Below are 21683 nucleotides of genomic sequence, written 5' to 3' on the forward strand. Positions count from 1 at the left end.
TGGAAATGTCTGCTAAGATGTCGTCCTCGGGCCCAGGGCGCCGCGGTCAGCGTAACGAGGCGCGAGGGCTTAACTCCTACCCCCTACCCCTCCCCCACCTCCGCCGTCTCGACGATGGATGTTAAGATGGAAATTCTTTTCAAGATCAGCTCTTTTATGTGTTAACACCTTATTGTGTTAACACTTTGATAATCTTGTTAACTGTTATAACGAATGTTTAGATGATTTATTTAGGACCACGGCTATCACACATATTTATTCCTAAACATTTTGTCTTACATTCTGCATTATTTTTTGTCATGTTTAAACCCTTGAGATCGATTCATGGGGACGTGAGCGTCCGCATACAATTAGGATCTAATGTAATATTATGTTACTCAATCCCTTTTTGATAGTCCTAAACCCGACTAAACAGGTTAGCATTAATTAACCAACCATTGGTTACATTATAACAGTCCATCAATCAAAGTCAGAATTAGACTTGACATTCGATTAATGAGTGTCCGCTATTGTCGACCATTTTGTGATAGTATTATAACACTTCACTTCCAGTGGCTTTTTTATGAGAATAGTTTCGCTTGCACTAAGAAGCAAGGTGAAGACTAAAAATTCACGCCAATACTGCTTCTCGGTGGCTTTCAGAGCCTACGTACTCGGTTACGATAATCCACGATAAACCTTACATGTCCCTACGTTATACGTCTGTGATTTCGTCGATATTCCCCAGCTTATGATTCCCGTTACGCCCATTTAATAGCGAGGTCTTCGCGCGCGGCGAAGGACTATTCACGCCCATGTGCGTGACGCTTTTCCTAGTGTCTCCATACCACGAGCTCGCACTCGAGCTCTCGGAATCCCTTCGGATTCTCCGACAGCGCCGAAACAGTCTCCGGAAAGCCCTTCGATAAGTTCGATTCAGACACGTGTAAATGATCGGGTTCAAGCAGCTGTTGAAATAAGCTAGCCATTTGGCCAGGTTGAATAACTGCGGCGATACGCCCGCATCGTACCCTTGCCACGCATAGATGAGTACGATTACGAAGAACGGTAACCAGCATGCCGCGAATACGCCCACCACGACGGCGATCGTCTTCGCCGCTTTGATGTCCGTGGCGTAGTTTTTACCTATCCGCCTCGCTTGGTACCTGGCGACAAGGTAAATCCTCGCATACATCATCACCATGAACGACAGTGGCAGGAAAAAGCTGAACGTGGCGTTTAAGTGAAGGTAGTTAGGGAAGGGCCAGTAGGGCGGAGCCTTAAGTTGTCGAAGTCCTGATATTGTCGCGGCGTACGCCCAAACAAAGGATATGATGACGAGGGCACGCCGCTTGGTTAGGATCTTGGGGTAGGTGAAGGGCGTGGTGATTGCGAGCTGACGGTCGAAGCTGACCGCCATCAGGTTCATAATAGATGCCGTCCCACATAAGATATCCATACAGTCCCAATAATCCTTGAGCTTTCTACTGTACCTCCATTTGTTATCGGATATCTGGATGGTAAACCAGAAAGGCATGGCGATCAGCGCCACTAGGATGTCCGAGACGCTTAGAGAGATGATGAAGTAGTTGCAGATCGTTCGCAGGTCACGGAATGTGTAGAAGCTAGCGCAGACGATGAAGTTTCCGCCCAGCGTCAGCACGATCAGGAGAGCAACAAACGTGGCGGCGATAATGTTACTAGCGCCAATAATTATTTCCTCCTCCCCAGCGCCAACCGTGGAGTTAGCAGACGCGTTGAGAGCCGCTCCCACGGACGCATTCATGGTGATACAGCCTAATTCCTGTGTAGAAAAAAAAATAAAACAAGAAGGTTAGGATGGGTGTGGAGTGTGCGCATGTATTTTTGTAATGAGAGGGAAATATAGGTGATGGAGAATACGCAGTTAGAGCTAAATCACAAGCATGTATTTCCGTTGTAAAGGGAAATCCGTACGGACAGACAACATCCTGGGATTAGATGCTAAGATATAATTCTTGAATGGCTATCATGCAAAAGTATTTATCTAATAATCATACAGACGCATATTAATTCAGGCTTTGTCCTGTGGGCAAAACTCTTTGGGTTAGAATTTTGGACTTGAGCGTGTACAAGGATTGCTGTGAAACTAGAGTGATAAGCTCAAATGCCATCCTCATGGCGCGTCAGGACCATACACCTTTGATCTAGTGCTAATTTGATTGCTAGCCAAGTCAGAAGACCTCTCCTCTCCACAATTTGTCTTACGTGACTCGACCCATTATTATTTTTCGCGGAGGTAGCTTCAGGAAAACACCTCACTGTATGCCCATCAAATATTGATATGTGTAAAAATATATCTTCTAAGAAATCCAACCTTTCTCACAGCTTACCCCTTTAATTCTGAGCAGGCCTGGCCAAATAATAGCTTCTTTTTTCTCCAATTGGGAATTTCCCTCAAGGCGAGTATAAATAGTTGCCTTTAGAATATTATCGGCGGGTCTCGTGGGAATAACTACATTTTTTTTGCAAAAAACAACAAAATTATTCACGGAACTTACAAAGGTGAAATTAAGGTGTATGCGGCGCTGTGGTGGCAAATCTTATCTATATAATTATCCACATCCACATCATAATTATCCACAGATTCTCGTTAAGTTCACCGCACATTTATCCAGCTCAAGGTGTGCAAATATTTACCTTTACCAAGTCTTTAGAATTCGATTTGATACTTTATCTTATAGGTCAAGCCAATTAAACTCGTATTACCCATTGCCCACCGGCTTAAGACCTTAACACATGTGACGGCTCATAGCACTCCGCTCTGAGTACTTCTCCCGTAAACTTTCTGTTCATGATTTCAGGCCTGTTTTCAAGATGTTATCTACTTCTCTTAACCCACCTTCAAGCGATAGGGAATAACACATGGGACGACCCAGAAAACTCTGCGCCTTCTTTAAATAACCGGTTTTTTATCCTGGTCTTATGTTGTGACTGATTTCACTAAGTTTTCTTATCTCGTGATGGAGTAATGTTATTCCTTATTCAGCTAATGCATCAGAATATTTTGTTTTCAGACATAGAGCTGGGGCTCGAGTGAAATGCCATTAGAGTTAGTCAAGGAAATGTGCAAAAGTGAGTTAATAATTAGAGGAGTGACAATACTTGAAAGATACAATACAGATTTCAACATAATGCAATCTTCATTTCTGTTTGTTCTGTAGCCCCAAGCTTTATCCCGCAAATGGTTACTTAAGTGGTCCAAAAGCTAAAGAACCTAGTACTTCAAATCTTCCAAACTTTATCTTTAATGTTTTTATCCATCAACATCCCGGTAGTGGATATTTCCTATCCTTCTATCGTGTGTACCTAGGAGATAGACGAACTCGAAAGAATCAATTGTTCGTAATGGGGATTAACAAAAAGCCCTTGAAAAAGTCGTTCAGCCAGAACAAATGACTAAGGACTTGGAGATGCTGCTAGGATGTATCACCAGTGAGTTATACCGCATAATTCTGAGCTTTTCTCGACTATTCCCTGTTATATCTTCTATTTACCATTAATTTGCCTCCATCACAGTTACTGTTTATTATAAATAGTAGGAATTGACATCAACCTTATCATACTTTGTAGGAGACTATTGTAAGCCCAGTGCAGGTAAACTAAGATATTGTAAGCCCAATGCAGGTAAACTAAGATATTGTAAGCCCAATGCAGGCAAACTAAGATATTGTAAGCCCAATGCAGGTAAACTAAGATATTGTAAGCCTAATGCAGGTAAACTAAGATATCATAAGCCTAATGCAGGTAAACTAAGATATTGTAAGCCCAATGCAGGTAAACTAAGATATTGTAAGCCCAATGCAGTCAAACTAAGATATTGTAAGCCCAATGCAGTCAAACTAAGATATTGTAAGCCCAATGCAGATAAACTAAGATATTGAAGCCCAATGCAGGTAAACTAAGATATTGTAAGTCCAATGCAGTCAAACTAAGATATTGTAAGCCCAATGCAGGTAAACCAAGATATTGAAGCCCAATGCAGGTAAACTAAGATATCGTAAGCCTAATGCAGGTAAACTAAGATATTGTAAGCCCAATGCAGGTAAACTAAGATATTGTAAGCCCAATGCAGGTAAACTAAGATATTGTAAGCCCAGGGAAGGTAAACTAAGATATTGTAAGCCTAGTGCAGGTAAACTAAGATATTGTAAGCCCAGTGCAGATAAACTAAGATATTGAAGCCCAATGCAGGTAAACTAAGATATCGTAAGCCTAATGCAGGTAAACTAAGATATTGTAAGCCTAATGCAGGTAAACTAAGATATCGTAAGCCTAATGCAGGTAAACTAAGATATTGTAAGCCCAATGCAGGCAAACTAAGATATTGTAAGCCCAGTGCAGGCAAACTAAGATTTCGTAAGCCTAATGCAGGTAAACTAAGATATTGTAAGCCCAATGCAGGCAAACTAAGATATTGTAAGCCCAATGCAGGCAAACTAAGATATTGTAAGCCCAATGCAGTCAAACTAAGATATTGTAAGCCCAATGCAGGTAAACTAAGATATTGTAAGCCCAGTGCAGGTAAACTAAGATATTGTAAGCCTAATGCAGGTAAAATAAGATATTGTAAGCCCAATGCAGGTAAAATAAGATATTGTAAGCCCAGTGCAGGTAAACTAAGATATTGTAAGCCCAGTGCAGGCAAACTAAGATATTGTAAGCCTAATGCAGGTAAACTAAGATATTGTAAGCCTAATGCAGGTAAACTAAGATATTGTAAGCCCAGTGCAGGTAAACTAAGATATTGTAAGCCTAATGCAGGTAAACTAAGATTTCGAAGGCTTAGTGCAGATAAACTTAGCTATTGTAAGCCCAGTGAAGATAGGCTTTTGACTAGGTCTTGGCACGGTCTTTTCGCACTCCATTAAACTTACTGCTGTCACAAATACTGTGACTTTCGGATAAAACGGCTTACGTAGCATTCCGTAGGAGATTTTATACAGAGAGACGGAAATGCATTTTGATGTATTGATGAAATAAATAACAAATGGATACTTGTTTTAGCTATGCTCCACATAATCAAAACAGTTTTCAGTCGACATTCTTGGCGGCGTCTTTTTCCTCGGGGGACCCCCGGAAAAAGGATATCATTTTTGTTGAGTGCAACAGATTTACCACACTCTACATTTTGACCATTTCCTTTGGACTCCAAAGAGTTCAAGAGTTCATTTGAACTCCAAAGAAATACGAGAGGGATGGATTTAGTATACAGAGAATTAAGAAGATGGCTGCTAGCTTTCCCCTGTTCCAAGTTACCCTGGGTACCAGAGGCTCGAGCTTCGTTCACTCCAAAAACACGAGCCGCGAAGCGAAGCTCGAGACTCTGGTACCCAGGGTAGTTCCAAGTAGATGTGACAGTGAATCTGACTGATTTCCCATGACGATCCTGGAACTCTACACTAGGGCCCTACTTTTCACGCTTATATGTTTATGGTAACGCATTACCTCCATTATCGAGATAGAAATATTTTAAAATGCACAGTTTTCTTTTAGTCTCATTCGTCAGTTGCAAAAGGGGGGCTGAGTTTGAGAGCCAGAATCTCGAACAGCTTCCGCATTTGGCGACGAGGGACTTTATGTCGCCACTGGGCTGCGTACCCTACCCCCCTCACCCTGGGAAAGGCGCCATTTTGCGAATCGTGTTTTAACAATCCAGATGCACATCAAAGATACCCTCCCCTCTCTGCCCTCCGCGTTACATTTGACATGGAAGCATCTTTCCATGAATAGCTTAAATGCATTGCTTTTGGACTCGCTCATGGAAGCATCTTTCCACGAATAGCTTAAATGCATAGCTTTTGGACTCGCTCATGGAAGCATCTTTCCATGAATGTCTTAAATGCATTGCTTTTGGACTCGCTCATGGAAGCATCTTTCCACGAATAGCTTAAATGCATTGCTTTTGGACTCGCTCATGGAAGCATCTTTCCACGAATGGCTTTATTGCATTGCTTTTGGACTTGCTCATGGAAGCTTCTTCCCACGAATAGCTCTATTGCATTGCTTTTGGTCTTGCATATAAGAGGCTGGTAACTTGGGAGACAAACAAACTGCAGAATAACCTGCAGCCGCCCCTCTATGGGTTACCTGTTGTATCGGCGGTTATGTGAGCATATACTTTTGTCGGCACTTTAGCCGTCTCCACGGGAAATAGCAAGATCTTACCTTCTCAGATGTCACAGCGGTTCACCTTTGGATCCGAGAGCAGTGACGGGTCGACCCTGAGATAACGAATAACACAATTAATAACGTCCTTTTGGAAATGCAACGAGTTCCCAGTGTGTGTCCTTGTGTCATGTATCGTGCCACAAGATACCTTAAACCGCGCGCACATCCTATGAATCACCACAAACTTACAATTTTCATTATACTTAAAATGCTTTTTACGATCTCAAGCGTTGACAGCGGGTGCTGTAAGTACTCTTCAATGGTTCGCTCTGATTTTAGCTCTTAATCACTGCCAACGTAGCTTCCGAAGTGGTGTGTCAGTAATAGTTGAAATTCCCAGTAAAACGCTTTACCGAGTAGTGCATTTACCGAGCGTGTTTGTCCTAACGCATCAGAAACATCGCCTTACTATAACAGTGTTTGTTTAGGATCCACTTCTCGGCCTTTCAAGTGACACTGAGCTATTAAGGCCTCTCCAAACCGCAAGATTCAAAAGAGGAAGAGTTAAATACAGAAACACGCTTGCAGATATTATATGCAGCCCTTAAGTGTATTGATATCGGCCGCATTAGCGTGCTATCGGATAACTTTGCGATAATATAGAATTATTTTGCGCAGACCGTGGTAGTTTCCTTAAAATTATTATCAGTTGTTTTCAAGTGATTTGCTTAAAACAATCAAAGCGATCGCCAATTCTTTAACCTCACTGCTTAGCTGTGTTATTGGACGTTATCAAATGCAATTTATTTCTTCTTCTAAATATCATTTTCATAATATACACAGTAAGCGTTTAAACGACCTTACCTGTTTTTTTTAATCTAAAACCAAGATTTCGTTAATCGCAAATAAGAATATTCCATTTACAACTTTTCTTCCGGTGTTTCCATGCTGCACCGATGATGAATATTTCTATGAACTTGGTTATTGTTTTTTTTTTTCATAAAATCCCCTAAGTGCAGGTTTTTAAATGTCGCAGAATTAGTTATTTACAGCCCAACTCACTTTTATTCTCGCGTTTTTTGTTTCCTTTTTTTTTTTCAATTTGCACTCACCTCTTTTTTTCCTCGCCATTAGAACTTATAACTCGATATTTAGATTTTTTCTGTAGAAACTGGTTTTCGCTTTGCTTGTACTATTCGAATATGCTTCACAGGAGCTTCCAACAAACTATGTACGGGACACCTTCACAAAAACTTGTAACGGATGGTCCAATAAAATGATCCTGAGGCTTAACCGATGCCAACCCCGGTCTATTTACTTACTGTGGGTTAAAATGGTTCGGTCGGATTACGATTACATAAATGTAAAGATCTAATCATATGGTCGCTAAAAGGCTAATAGTATCCCGCCTAACTTTCGTGCCTTGCGTATTTCGCTCAGAAATTTCACGGAAAATCTGAGTTTACATTCAAAAATATAATCTTGATTTATTATTTATATTATACAAATCTTCTCTTTTCCATTTGAGCGTCTAAAAACGGAGTAATGTGTTGAGGTGAAAGTTCGATTCTTACTTTGTCTCTTACTATGTTAAGTTTAACTTTGTTGTTCTAGAGAAGTTAGGGCTTCAAGATTACTGCTGTGATAGTTGTTGGTTAAAGACGCAGGGCCTTTTTATCCTAAATCATACAATCAATTATTAATAATCATTATATTGAATGTACCTCTAAAGAAATCGATTCCGCAGCATTCATTTAATCCCTTCTTCCTACAAGCACCGTCAATGCTTGCATTCGTGACCACCGCGTTCACTTGTTTCTATTATCGATGTTTGTATCTCGCATGAATTATTCTCGTTAGGTTGTGCGATCTGTTGTGTTTCGCCGTTTGAATCCGGTTCTACTTCTCAGCTTGCCTTCCTTGCCAAGGCACATAAAAGCAACCATCCGTTTCGCGTTACTTCTGATTTAACATCTCTTTAATTGCCAAGCCCGTGCTAATAGAACAACTGCGACTGGAATTCCCAGAGAACCCATAGGATTTTTTATCGAATCACCGCGACATAACATCAGCCAACAAACCACAAACGCCCTGTGTATCGCGCGCCAAGGTAACAGCCAAATAAATTTTCCAACCCTTGAGAAATAATCTGTATTTAACCCCCCTATACTTACCTGTCGAGTCCCCACCACAGCATTAAAAAGCTTGTGATTTTTCATTAATAGCATTTTCTGTTTTAAATGAAAACATTCTCCTAATTGCTATAAAGGAGTTATTACAAGGCTATTGCATTCATTGTCTGCGCGCATAGTTTCCCTCTTTCGGCGTCCTCTGTACCGTTTTAGCTCAAACGACTCATTTGTAGATGTTAGTACGACAATGTTAAATTGACCCGTTTTCCTGACTAGTAGCGGCATATTTGGCGCCTCTGCCAATATGTTATGTTGGACGGGCTTTTTGTAGTTTCTCATCCTTCAGATCTCCGCTGAACCCCCGCTGGTTCAATTTCTTTGCTTATTTTGATAGCCCTTCATGATCAATAAGATCTGACATTACCCCCGGGCTAATGTTTGGGCTTTGTATTTGTAATTTTCCCGAAACCTGAATGAAGCACTTAAAGAGTTAGACATCACTACGGGCTGCATGTTGCTAAACTAAAAAGCAAAGAAACCTTTTACACAAATATTTGTTTTTATTTATTTTATTATAGTAAATCACTGATGCGGTTTAAATGTGGTTAGTAATACCTTTTTTGCTCGTGATTAGGTAAGATGAGAGAAAAAAAAAGCCCTGAAGGGAAACTTAATATGGTAATGCTACCCAACGTACGAAGATTCCTTGTCTACAAAAACTGTAAAAATGCAAGCAATCTATCGTATGTTAAAGAAAACCTAGAATTCTTGGCATCCTTTTCCTACATAATGCCCAATTTTTTTGGAGGTACTCTTTGTTTCGGGATGATGAAAATAAGGTGTGTCTAGACGACTTCCTTGGTATTCCTGTCATGCGGGTGTTTTTTTTTTCTTGCAATCAATTTCAAAATCATTCATTAAAGTTGTACAAGTATATGGTTTTGCCCAAAGGGGTCGGAACCAATTCAGTTCTGAATTTATGTAGTATTCGCGACCAATCTTTAAAGTTCTGTGGTTGCGGATTTCATTTTTAATTCAGCGAAATTCCAGTTTGAATTTTATCGAGTTTATGTATCGGTATTTTCAAGTTGCCTCATTGTAATTGCTTTTTATGGTATATTGAAGTACGTAAAAGTGGGTATTAACCAGGACGTTTTTATTTTATCCAACTGTCTCTTTGCAGCCCTACTTAGCTTTTAACGACAGCTATTTTAGCAAAGCTTATCTCTTTAGTGCTTTCGTGTTCGTGTGGAAGCAACTAGAGGAGACCCTTAGGCAATAGAAGGGCAAGCCATAAATTAAACATAAAGCTATAAGTGATCAGACTTCGGTCCCAGTATCCCGATTCAGGAATGGAGCAGTCCTGGTCCGTATTTTGTGGCTTCTTGGCATTATTCTACGAAGTCATATGGCCAGGGACTCAAGGAAATCATTACACGCTATTATTGCTAATCGCCGATCAATTATAGATCTGGCATAATCACCAAATACCAAAACAAGTACAGTATTGTCCCTTAGAAATATAACTACGCTCGACTCCGAAGAGATTACAAGCTTATACTGCTAGTCAGCTGAGGAGAGTGGTTGTTGCTGAAAATTAAGCCTTAAATGATTTGTTTAGGACCATCGGGGCGGGCATGCCGTAGGGAGGGCGGAGTGTGGCTGACACGTCGTGGGGAGGGCGGGGTTTGGGTGGCGGTTCGTGGGCAGGGCGTGGTGAGGAGCGCATGCCGTGGGGAGGGCGGGGTGTGGCTGGCGGGTCTCGGGGATGGCGGGGTGTGGCTGGCGGTTCTTAGGGGAGGGCGGGGTGTGGCTGGCGGGTCTCGGGGAGGGCGGGGTGTGGCTGGCGGGTCTCGGGGAGGGCGGGGTGTGGCTGGCGGTTCTTAGGGGAGGGCGGGGTGTGGCTGGCGGGTCTCGGGGAAGGCGGGGTGTGGCTGGCGGTTCTTAGGGGAGGGCGGGGTGTGGCTGGCGGTTCTAAGGGGAGGGCGGGGTGTGGCTGGCGGGTCTCGGGGAGGGCGGGGTGTGGCTGGCGGTTCTTAGGGGAGGGCGGGGTGTGGCTGGCGGTTCTTAGGGGAGGGCGGGGTGTGGCTGTTGGGTCTCGGGGAGGGCGGGGTGTGGCTGGCGGTTTTTAGGGGAGGGGGGGGTGTGGCTGGCGGGTCTCGGGGAGGGCGGGGTTTGGCTGGTGGGTCGTGCGTAGGGCGGGTAAGCGAAATCGCCCTTTACCTTGGATCTATTAAAAAAGTGAATGGTTCATCGATTAACGTTCACAAATTGTTCTATAGTAATTCCAACCCTAACGAAGGTTACACTACGACACAGCTTGTGTACGGTATCCGTGCAAGATGAGATCTGATGCTCTTTTTCTTACGTGTAGCGGTTTCAGTCCTGGCTAAATGCAAGTTTTCACACCAGAACAATTTTGCGTCTTTTCAAAGGCATATTTGCTGAAAAGAACATCTCCAAGGATAAAAATCATTATTTATAGAATAATACCATATTATTACGGTCATAAAAAAAGAAACCTCTATGTGTCGATATCTGTATGACGATGGCAATTTACCATAATGATATGGCAAAGGTTTCACTGTAATCGGACAATTTAAATTAGAAAAAAAAACATCTCCATTTAGCGATGAAATTTTTCTCTCCCTTGCGAGTAGCTGGATCGGGGTTCTATTGTTATGAACACCTATTGTCCATGTGTGTTAGTAAAGCCAAAAAGCAATAATAATAAATAAGAGGAATGCGATCCTTGGGAAATGAGGTAGCGAGGCAGCTGTCCTACAGAAAACAGGCACTACACAATTTACGTTCAAATGAATTCCCCACCAATCGGGATAAGTTCCTTCTTCCTGTTATTAAAATACGGACATCAATTTGCATAGCATTTCCTAGCGTAGTTGTTAATAGCTCATGGCACTTAAATCCTAACTTGCCCCTTTACTAAGATCGAAGTGATCTCTAAGAAATTAAAGTCTGACAAACTTGCCGATCGAATTTACGCGTGCTTGAGCAAACGGTGCGTTTGTTTTGGGAATGCTGTATTGGCTGGTCTAGATGGAAATCCAATTTTTTATCCTTTCAACGTCTGATTACTTTTTCTATTTGATCAGGCGCTAGAGGTCATTGTCAATAGCAGGGACTGCCCAGGGACCCAGAATTAGCTACCCAGGAATACAAGCACCGACAAAAAAAAAACAAGCAAAATAAAAGAATCAATTCATTTTCTTCTTTAGTTTACTGGTTTACCCTTAATGTGGACTTATTTATCATCTCGATTTTTCCTCCATCAAGCCGAGCTTTGCAAACAGCCACACAATTGGCACCTTTATTCTTCAGACATCATAAAATATATTATTTGCAGAGGTTAAAACTAAGCCAATATAAAATGCGGTTACCTTCAAATAGAACTTCCTCTGGTTTATTTATTTTTATAAATGGAGTTGTTTTTGGCTTGTTTCGAATTTCTGGTAGTGTGCCTCTATAGCTTAGTGTGAGGCATCTGTTGAAACCCCTATTCTAAAGTATTTTGCACCAAAGTGCAAGTTAGCGTTGTGCCATATTTTACGCTACATCGGGAAGAGCGCAAATAATCAAATGGGAGTCCTACGGTCCGATAATAAACCACAGATGTTTTCATGGGGTTTAAGGTCTGCACTAGGTTATATTTTCTAATTTTGTTTTAAATTCGTGCGGAGCGCTTACCTGTCTTTTGGCGTTCCGTATGAAATTCCTGTTGTTATGCTGACTGTGGTTATTTATGCGTACGCACAGATGTTTTATTCTGTAAACAATCAAATAAAACCGTCAGCGGTTAGCTTCCGTATGTTCTGTTACGCTTGCTCGCTTCTTTTAAGCGACAACCTGCATTGCGCCCAACTGCATAAAAATTTAGCTTTTACCATTCTTGATAGAAGAAGGGAATAGCGCCAACAGCCGCGAGCTTCGAATGTCTGCTCCAAATTTCTCGACGCGATAATTGGATAATGAAAATTAACGCCAGGGCTTCTGTTTTTGGCCCTCATTGTTATTTCGAAGCAAAAATTCAATTGGTTTGTGCGTCCTGTGTTATTAACAAGCCAAAGACTTGCTCTTTTGTTGCCAATCGTTTAACAGATCTTTCTCGCATAATTTGCCTCGATAAGATAGACTTTCGCTTGTTATATGAGCAATGTGGCTTGTCCACGTATAAAAGTAAGTCGCAACAACCGTTTGTTAACGATGCAGAAGGGCAACGAAGCTATCTTTGTTCCAATTTACATAAAAATTGGAAGCACTTCAATCATACATTTAGCTCAAACCACAAAGTAACAAGAGTTACCGCACTTTTTTTAGTTAACTGCCGCATTTTCCCCGCATCCTCAAAAAGACCATCACGCTTTACAGAAATACCTCAATTTCACTCAAATGTCTTTTCCTTATCTCATCACCGCTATTCTATACTTAAAACATTATCGGTCCCTACGTTCATAGTTTCCGCTCATAAGTAGCTTGCGTTTTTTTCTGTTTCTTGCTCTTTTCATTAAAATACCTTTTGGAATTACCCTCTGATCAAGACCACTGTTTGATATTCTGTTAGCCTGCGTAGCTGCGTTTATGACTGGGAAAAGGAGAGGGAAGGAGCGCGGAAAAAAGGGTTTCAACAGTCCCTGTAGCCCGAGTGCCACTACACAGGTTATCCGGCTTGTATTGCCTCCGAAAACAGGCGATATATTGTATAGCAGTATTATGATATCAGCGTTAGGTTCAGATAACAGCTCCTTCACTTTAACTCTTTATTCGTTGATATGTTGTTAGAATGTTTTTTTTTTTTTTCACAATAAAGCTATAGTCTCCAATGCTTTTTTCTGTGTCGAGCTTATCGTACCATTTGCCTTTGTGGCTTGACTGAACCATTTTTAAAGTATGATCTTTAGATTTTTATGCTTGTGTCTCAATATAGAAATGGTAATTTGAGCAAGATTGGTATTAATATTCGCTATTCACTATAGTCGAAGTAACACCGGTTACCAATCCGATCTTCCCTTCCTGCTTCTGTTTAGCCTGAAACTCTGGATGAAATGTGAAGGGATCGTTGAGATGAAGAACCATATTATTATCTATAGTTCCTTTCTACTATATTACCTCTACAAATCGAGCCCAATCACGGTGGTAGAACTTTAGCTATCGCCTCGTTCAACGCTATAGATTTCAAGGATTTGCTTGTTCCTGGACTTATTTACTGATAGAATTAGTCCAGATATAATGGTTTTGATATCTGCAATGTAAACAGAAAGTGTGCTCCGTATGCATTTAGTTGCTGAGTATTCAAAAGTGAATTATTGTAAAGAAAAGTGTCACTGGGGGTGCTATGTGTGGTGCATTATACAGACTTCTGTTTGGACAGCTTTTCCTGGACAAAGAAGATTTCCTGTGTTTGGCTAACTAAAAGCCCCAAAGTGTTACAAAACACAAGAGTTCTTACTGGTTAATTAAATATTTTTGTAGTAGAATCTGTGGCTTGGAGACGCACACATATGAGCTATTAACATCTCTAGCCCAAATGTAATACCAACCAGAAATACCATCTGATACCAGACAAGCGTGTTAAGCCCCGTGCAAACTGCACCAGCACCGGCCAGCATTGCTGGCGAACTCTTGCTTGACTGACCACAAGACAAAGAAAATGGCAGAAACCCCATTTCCCATTTTGACATTTCCTTTGTCCTATAGTCAGTCAAGCGAAAATTCGCCAGCAGGTGCCTTTGAGACCATAATAGATGAGGATTTATTTTTTATAACTAACTTGTTATATTTCAGAGACACTACTACAAGCCTCCCATAATTAAATACAAGCAAATGCCGCAGTTGAGGCGGACAGTGTTAAAAGAGATCACTTCGAAATAGTTCCATTAAGTTTACGAGTGACTGACGCCCCCTCGTCCTCCTGTAGAATGTTACAGTATTCCTGATAGAATTTCATGCCTTCCAATGATATCCTCTCCCTTGAAGCCCTGTATGATTGACCCCTCTTTGATTTTATACATTTTCACAAACATGCAAATACTATAGCTTGAAATAGAAGACCATGCATTCGACGACGTAACATGGCGGACGGCAAGTCACGTGTATTGGGAGCAAGGTAGGGCTTTTTTTTAGTTTTATTTAATTAGTTTTTTAGTTTTATTTTATATAAGGAGACACTGATATATGGCGGTTTTAAAAATACCACGAATTAGCAGCTATGCAATTTTTCGATGTTTGGTATAACTATGCGCGATTTTTGACACTCTGGCATTAGCAGTTATAGGATTAAATCGTTTGGTTTTAATTCAAAATACTTTACTTTGTTTTTATATGACCTTCCTCTTAACAATGCTAATACAAGCGGCAGATCAAGGAAAGTAACATAAATCTTGTCGCATGCGAAGTTCCTGGAGCCGTATTAGGTATTTCTGGCCATAGGGCTCTATACCTCGCCATTCTATTTTTTAGCATAGCATAGCGCTTAGGGGGGGGGGGGGGGGGGGGTGTTAAAAGTGATTTACACGTTTAAATTCTATTAGGGAAGGTAAGTGTGCTTCGCTTTATTTTTGGTTATTAACAGTATAAAGCAAATTATTTTGGACGTACAAGGAAAAGTACGTTAAAAATGCTCTAGCCTTCTAATGACTCAGAGGTATGAGTGTACCCCTTCTTCAACTGAATGCTGAAGTAATACCAATGGGGCATCGTTGTACTATTTATGAGACCGCAATGGCGTCAACCCCTATTACTCCTTCACATTACCGGTCGTACGAGTGCTATATTTCCCGTAGCGCAGGCTATATTTCCCGTTAACGAGCTCTGATTTGTTTTCCATTATGATGTCATTAAGGACCCTGTTACCTGATAGCTGTACATTACCTCTTCCTCTTCGTCATTTGCGAGGAAAACTTCTGTGGTATGATGCTTATATCGTTATCGTCTGTCTAGTCTATCCAATCAAAACAATCTATCAGCTAAATGGTTATAGAAACCCTGCCTGAACACACATTCATTATTGGGATAATCAAGTCCGTATTTTGGCCATTGAAGTTGAGGAATGCGCGAATGAGTAATCGCACAAGCTATAGGAGATTTTAAAGTGTACTCTCAGGTTCAGGTTTGGAACAGTTTTTGAATACCTAGTTTTTGAATACTCAAAATGAAACCAGTATCGGTTCTTTAAGTCACCCATTGACACGGGTCATTTAAAAAAGGCATTCGAGCAAATTACAGATATCGATATCTCAGAAAAGTCGACTTTATGTATGTAATTCCTCTTTAAATAACTCACTTAAATGTGATTTATTATTTTCCCCCTCGTTATTTCTACTGTACAGTTAAGACAGTACAAGTTCTGTATAATAACGTTGGCTGGGTAGTAAATTCTTCTAAATATCGCTACTAAGATCCCTGACCGTTTATTGAAGCACTCGGCTTAAAGTCAAATACTATGTTAAGTGCTTAGAACTAATAGGAATATCACCCACTGAGTGACGTAATCCAGACGGGATCTCTTCCGTGCGTGCCTCGCGCGCAAAATCCGCAAGGAACACGTCTTAGTTAATCCAAATACTCTAAAAACTATCCCAGAAAATTCTCTAAAAATTGTCCTGGTAATTCCAAAGTTACCCTACGAACGACACTAGGATACATCATTAACATTAAATACTCTTGACATCGAGCCAGTTCACATTACGGACGGCGTCTGGATACAATATTGTACAATTACCTTTAAACCTTTTTTATGGCTCAAATATAACGTCTTTCGCAATAAGAACTTTTTGGAGAGGATTTTCCAAGTGTCCCTCTTGATAAGTTAATACCCCCAAATATGGTTTTCGTGAAAAGATTTGTTAGTGCAGTCACGCCAACTGTTCCATGTTACATTAGTTGCTGTTCCACTTATGTACGGAAGCAATCGAATTAATTGCTCATAAAATGCCTGTAGTTTTATACAATGATTTTTCCGTACCCGTTCTCTCGGAATAGCGAAATAGCTTACCTCTTACACACGTCATTCAAGCAAGATTGTGAAAAATCTCTTTAGCGGCCCCGCGTGGATCGTTAGTATAGAGTAGATCAAAAACATGTGATTACCTCTAATGCAGCGAAGTCGCGGTCTTCTCGTCATGCCCGTAGAAGGGGGACCGTACGCGATGGCAAAGCTCTAAGTAAATTCAACAAACGTGCAGCTCCGATGGACAAGCACAGCCCATTTACCTATTCCGAGCGATGAATGAGATACGATGCTATCTGATCTGAACGCGATCGCTACTGACAGAAACTGTTATGGTTGTGTTTTAAAGACAAATACCCGGTGTATATCTCGAGATCGATATATAATGCGCCCCACGCGACGTAAAACAGGAGAGGTATAGATTAACAGAATTATGCACAACTTACCCGGCTCAAGAACGTTAATGCTACGAGATCGTACGCGAGAATCATTCCCTCCTAGACCCCAAAGCTTTGATAAGTGTAACACTATATGATTGAACATTTGCCGATCTATTGACCTCGGGACGTTAAGCCAGCCCGGCAGAGAGCCCGAACATCGTTCACTTGCTGTTGGGGATTATCTTAAAATCGTTCCGAAGCGATTATCTGTATACGAACTGACAAATTGCTACGAGCACTGTCGACTCGTCATTTCTTTTGTTCTTGCACACCTCCTCGCTTCCCCTCTTCCTAAACAGCCATTACAAGCCTAGATAAACTCCCAATTATTTCAAAGGTGAGTAGTTTAATGTTTACGAACTCTTTTTCGCCTGCGGGCTGTGGCTTCGCTTTTGCAAAAGACACTTCCTTAGTGATATCTAAAGTTTGGCTAGCACTTTTGTAAAATGGGTTTATTGTTGTTGTTTTTTATCTAAACTATACAATCAGTATCATTATATGTTGAACCAACGGCAAAACTCATATATGTCCCTATTTTAACTACGTGGGCATGTGTATTTTTCTTACAACGGAGAGTGTTAGCGACGCTTAGAATTTCCAGAAAATTGTTTTTCTCTTTAAATTTATCACGATAGCGGTTTTGTCTACCTTTCCCCTTCCCTTTTTATTCATTGACTAGCAAAAAATAAATAGTGTATCAATTTAATTTAGAGAATTTCGTAGAATGATTGTACATGCGCAGAACAAACCTGTCAAGCTGCTTTCGCTGGAGGCCGTTACCAAATGATAACAATGCCCTATTAGTGACTGAAGTGAGTGAAACGTGACGCCTCTAAGAGGGATAGAGCATTTGCTTGGATAACATCTAGCGAGATGTACTTAAGAGATCTTTAGAATCTCTCTTATGTACTGTACGCGATGGCCGAGTTGGGTTGGGTTGTTTCTTCGTGACAACCTTATATGTGACGTCACATTGTTTCTGTTAAAATGACCACCTTTACTACTTGGCGAGAAATATGCGAGCTTTGATTTTATTTTCCATGTGTCTTTCCTATTTTCTCTCCTAGCCTTATTGATGTGTTGTGTCGCAATCTGACCTTATATTGACTGATTACACACTAGCCTAAAAACAGTTTTAACGTTGGTTTGATTGCTATTGTTATTCTCTATAGTATTATAATCGCTCTTCATTTAAATAGTTTTAGCTAATTTCTCTTTCGTTCTTCATGCTTTTCCATTAGAAATAATGTTGACTATGAAATCGTACGAAAGGGAGTACTTCTTAGGTAGTATATCTTAGGTAAAATGGGTTCTAAGGATTTCTCCTTGAATTTTCCAACTGGCGTGAATAGTTATTGCATATTTCAATTTATTTTTTCATATTTATTCAGCGCCACATAAAAGCCACGATCAAGAGCATTTTAATGTATATTTTGAAAATTCCGCGCTTCTAAATATACTTGGAATCACTGAGGGACATACAAAAACCTTTGCCAATTAGGTGAAATTTGCCCCGATTTCGTTATTTTGGTCGACTTGGCAAATGATTTTCTGGAGGGCTTTCGATGCTTGAGTCTCCTCCCTTGTTATTATTTTTTTTTACGGGGAAGGGCGAGTTGAGGTGACCTTTGGCTGTTCGAGGAAGATTTTTTGGCGTTACGGAGCTACTTATCGAGCTACAAAGGTAACAGGTGATCACACCAAAATCACAAAGATTTTAAAAATCCATAATATTAAAGCATATTTCTAGCAAGTTATTAAGTTTTATTAAGTTTTAATATCGGAAGTGGCGCTGTAAAGGGACACATGGCAACGCCGTGTCCCTTTACGCTAGGTACGTTCAGTTTCCAGCACGTGAATAGCCAGTTTCCAGCACGTGAATAGCCAGCTTCCAGCACGTGAATAGCCAGCTTCCAGCACGTGAATAGCCAGTTTCCAGCACGTGAATAGCCAGCTTCAAGCACGTGAATAGCCAGCTTCCAGCACGGGAATAGCCAGCTTCCAGCACGGGAATAGCCAGCTTCCAGCACGGGAATAGCCAGCTTCCAGCACGTGAATAGCCAGCTTCCAGCACGTGAATAGCCAGCTTCCAGCACGTGAATAGCCAGCTTCCAGCACGTGAATAGCCAGCTACCAGCACGTGAATAGCAAGCTACCAGCACGTGAATAGCAAGCTACCAGCACGTGAATAGCCAGTTTCCAGCACGTGAATAGCCAGCTTCCAGCACGTGAATAGCCAGCTTCCAGCACGTGAATAGCCAGTTTCCAGCACGTGAATAGCCAGCTTCAAGCACGTGAATAGCCAGCTTCCAGCACGGGAATAGCCAGCTTCCAGCACGGGAATAGCCAGCTTCCAGCACGTGAATAGCCAGCTTCCAGCACGTGAATAGCCAGCTTCCAGCACGTGAATAGCCAGCTTCCAGCACGTGAATAGCCAGCTTCCAGCACGTGAATAGCCAGCTACCAGCACGTGAATAGCAAGCTACCAGCACGTGAATAGCAAGCTACCAGCACGTGAATAGCCAGTTTCCAGCACGTGAATAGCCAGCTTCCAGCACGTGAATAGCCAGCTTCCAGCACGTGAATAGCCAGCTTCCAGCACGTGAATAGCCAGTTTCCAGCACGTGAATAGCCAGCTTCAAGCACGTGAATAGCCAGCTTCCAGCACGGGAATAGCCAGCTTCCAGCACGGGAATAGCCAGCTTCCAGCACGTGAATAGCCAGCTTCCAGCACGTGAATAGCCAGCTTCCAGCACGTGAATAGCCAGCTTCCAGCACGTGAATAGCCAGCTTCCAGCACGTGAATAGCCAGCTTCCAGCACGTGAACAGCCAGCTACCAGCACGTGAATAGCAAGCTACCAGCACGTGAATAGCAAGCTACCAGCACGTGAATAGCCAGTTTCCAGCACGTGAATAGCCAGCTTCCAGCACGTGAATAGCCAGCTTCCAGCACGTGAATAGCCAGTTTCCAGCACGGGAATAGCCAGTTTCCAGCACGGGAATAGCCAGCTTCCAGCACGGGAATAGCCAGCTTCCATCACGGGAATAGCCAGCTTCCATCACGTGAATAGCCAGCTTCCAGCACGGGAATAGCCAGCTTCCAGCACGTGAATAGCCAGCTTCCAGCACGTGAATAGCCAGTTTCCAGCACGGGAATAGCCAGCTTCCAGCACGGGAATAGCCAGCTTCCATCACGGGAATAGCCAGCTTTCATCACGTGAATAGCCAGCTTCCATCACGTGAATAGCCAGCTTCCAGCACGTGAATAGCCAGTTTCCAGCACGGGAATAGCCAGCTTCCAGCACGTGAATAGCCAGCTTCCAGCACGTGAATAGCCAGCTTCCAGCACGTGAATAGCCAGCTTCCAGCACGTGAATAGCCAGCTTCCAGCACGTGAATAGCCAGCTTCCAGCACGTGAATAGCCAGCTTCCAGCACGTGAATAGCCAGCTTCCAGCACGTGAATAGCCAGCTTCCAGCACGTGTTCAGACAGCTCTCAGCACGTGCTAGTGGTCTCTACTCTTTTCTGCGTGCTGTGCATCTTTATTCCCATTTGCGCTCTCCGCCTCTCGTCACGTTAAAGGTGATAAGAGTACACATCAGTTCTGATTTCCTAGCTTCGTCACGTCTCCTTCCCTGTTTTTGTTTTAGGTAGGGGGTGGGGTGTTGTAATGGAAATAGAATAGCAAGAATAGCATAATATCCAGCATAATATCCAGCATAATACTGGATAGACCACTCATGCTACCGTATGGGCTGATTTCGATCGAAAATGCGAAGAGATACTTGTAAATGCTAGAATTCCGTACGGAGCAACCTATGCTCCACAATTTTCGGAAATCTGCAAGACTTCAGGGATGAAAAACTTTAGATGTTTTGTGGGTGAGCTTTGATAACAGCTTTGAGCTTACTTCTCACGCAAAAACAACAACGTTACTTGTAACGCAATCTCACGTTTTTATTACAGCATATAAGACCTACATAAAATATGCAAACGATCCCAACGGAAATTGAACTCTAATACATAACCAAAAATTACACTTTACAACATTCATAATCTCCTTATCGGTATATACTACTGATCGTTCCTTTTATACTTGTATAGACTATAGTCTTTTAGTATTCGAAGTCAATAAATAGCATATTTTGCACGGTTCGATTAGACGTTTATTGTTTTCCAAATGAGGGTTTCCCTTGTTTCGAACAGCGCGCGTCTTTCATCTTATCATTGCGTCAAATTTGATATGATTTTTTTCTAGATTTAATAATTCGATTAATTTTGGTCTTTCTCCAAAGCAAATTATAGATGGACTCTAGAAAACGTATTGCTCTGTAGTATCGAATGTATCATTTGACATAATAGCCATTTAGTCGGTATTTAGTGCGACAGCAAACAACTTTAATATCCCCCGCCGCTTTCCTTTGTACTTCCTTGTGCCATATAACCTTTAAACATATTCGCATTAATCGATCTTTACTATTCATATGCGACACGCGATCTTTTAAAAATAAAAAACTAAACGCGAGCTTATGTTTTGACTTTACTCTGGATTCGTCCACAGAAGAGAGTTTTTTCAATTGGATTAACGGTTTAAAAGGGGCATGTTCGGTCAGTTTTCTTAATTTACTTAGTATTATGAGCTGATAAGATTTCAAACGCTTTCCACTGATATGGTTTGGGGTCCGATATAGTCAGAGATAGATATCGTTTTTATGGGGTCAGAATATCAAAAATAAAGAGAATTAAACCAGCTAGAGAGAGTGTCTCGCGAAAATATGCCATGTGACTTATTCAAAAATGCTCTTTGTAGACTGTATTTTCGGTGTACAGAATTGTAAGAAAACTGAAAAAAATCAGGCCGTTCTTTAGAAGGAACGGAAAGTTCAGGGTCTCACCATTAACATTCGGGATAGCATCATAATGCGTTTGTTGGATCAAAGAGTATATCTATTGACCCTATCGCACCGTTATGTATACCGCAAATATACTGCCGTAGATCACACTACCATCTGATTAA

The 21683-nt window shown here is 41.5% G+C and overlaps 2 protein-coding genes across 15 annotated transcripts in view; one reads left to right on the top strand and one right to left on the bottom strand.

The window, feature by feature from the left end:
• Nucleotides 1–242: 242 nt before the first annotated feature.
• The window catches only part of LOC5519809 (dopamine receptor 2), a 34685-nt gene continuing 13244 nt past the window's right edge, over nucleotides 243–21683 (bottom strand). For 6 of the 13 annotated variants that reach the window (XM_032364737.2, XM_048729587.1, XM_032364739.2 and 3 more), the window contains 3 exons: nucleotides 11967–12045; nucleotides 6187–6242; nucleotides 243–1783 (listed from right to left, as the gene is read on the bottom strand). In XM_032364737.2, coding sequence (XP_032220628.2) covers nucleotides 695–1765 — 1071 coding nt within the window. In that variant the 5' untranslated portion in view covers nucleotides 1766–1783; nucleotides 6187–6242; nucleotides 11967–12045 and the 3' untranslated portion in view covers nucleotides 243–694. Of the gene's footprint in view, nucleotides 1784–6186; nucleotides 9380–11966; nucleotides 12046–12163; nucleotides 13416–16364; nucleotides 16474–16670; nucleotides 16763–17413; nucleotides 17853–21683 lie in introns of those variants that run through there. The other 7 variants (XM_032364740.2, XM_032364745.2, XM_032364743.2 and 4 more) reach the window with 7 other exon arrangements.
• The window catches only part of LOC5519891 (5-hydroxytryptamine receptor 1), a 99529-nt gene continuing 91992 nt past the window's right edge, over nucleotides 14147–21683 (top strand). The window contains exon 1 of one of the 2 annotated variants that reach the window (XM_048729589.1): nucleotides 14147–14382. The gene's annotated coding sequence lies outside the window, so the exon portion shown is untranslated. Of the gene's footprint in view, nucleotides 14383–16917; nucleotides 17002–21683 lie in introns of those variants that run through there. The other variant, XM_048729590.1, reaches the window with a different exon arrangement.

This window comes from Nematostella vectensis, chromosome 6 (assembly GCF_932526225.1).
Source record: "Nematostella vectensis chromosome 6, jaNemVect1.1, whole genome shotgun sequence".
Classification (NCBI taxonomy): Eukaryota; Metazoa; Cnidaria; class Anthozoa; order Actiniaria; family Edwardsiidae; genus Nematostella; species Nematostella vectensis.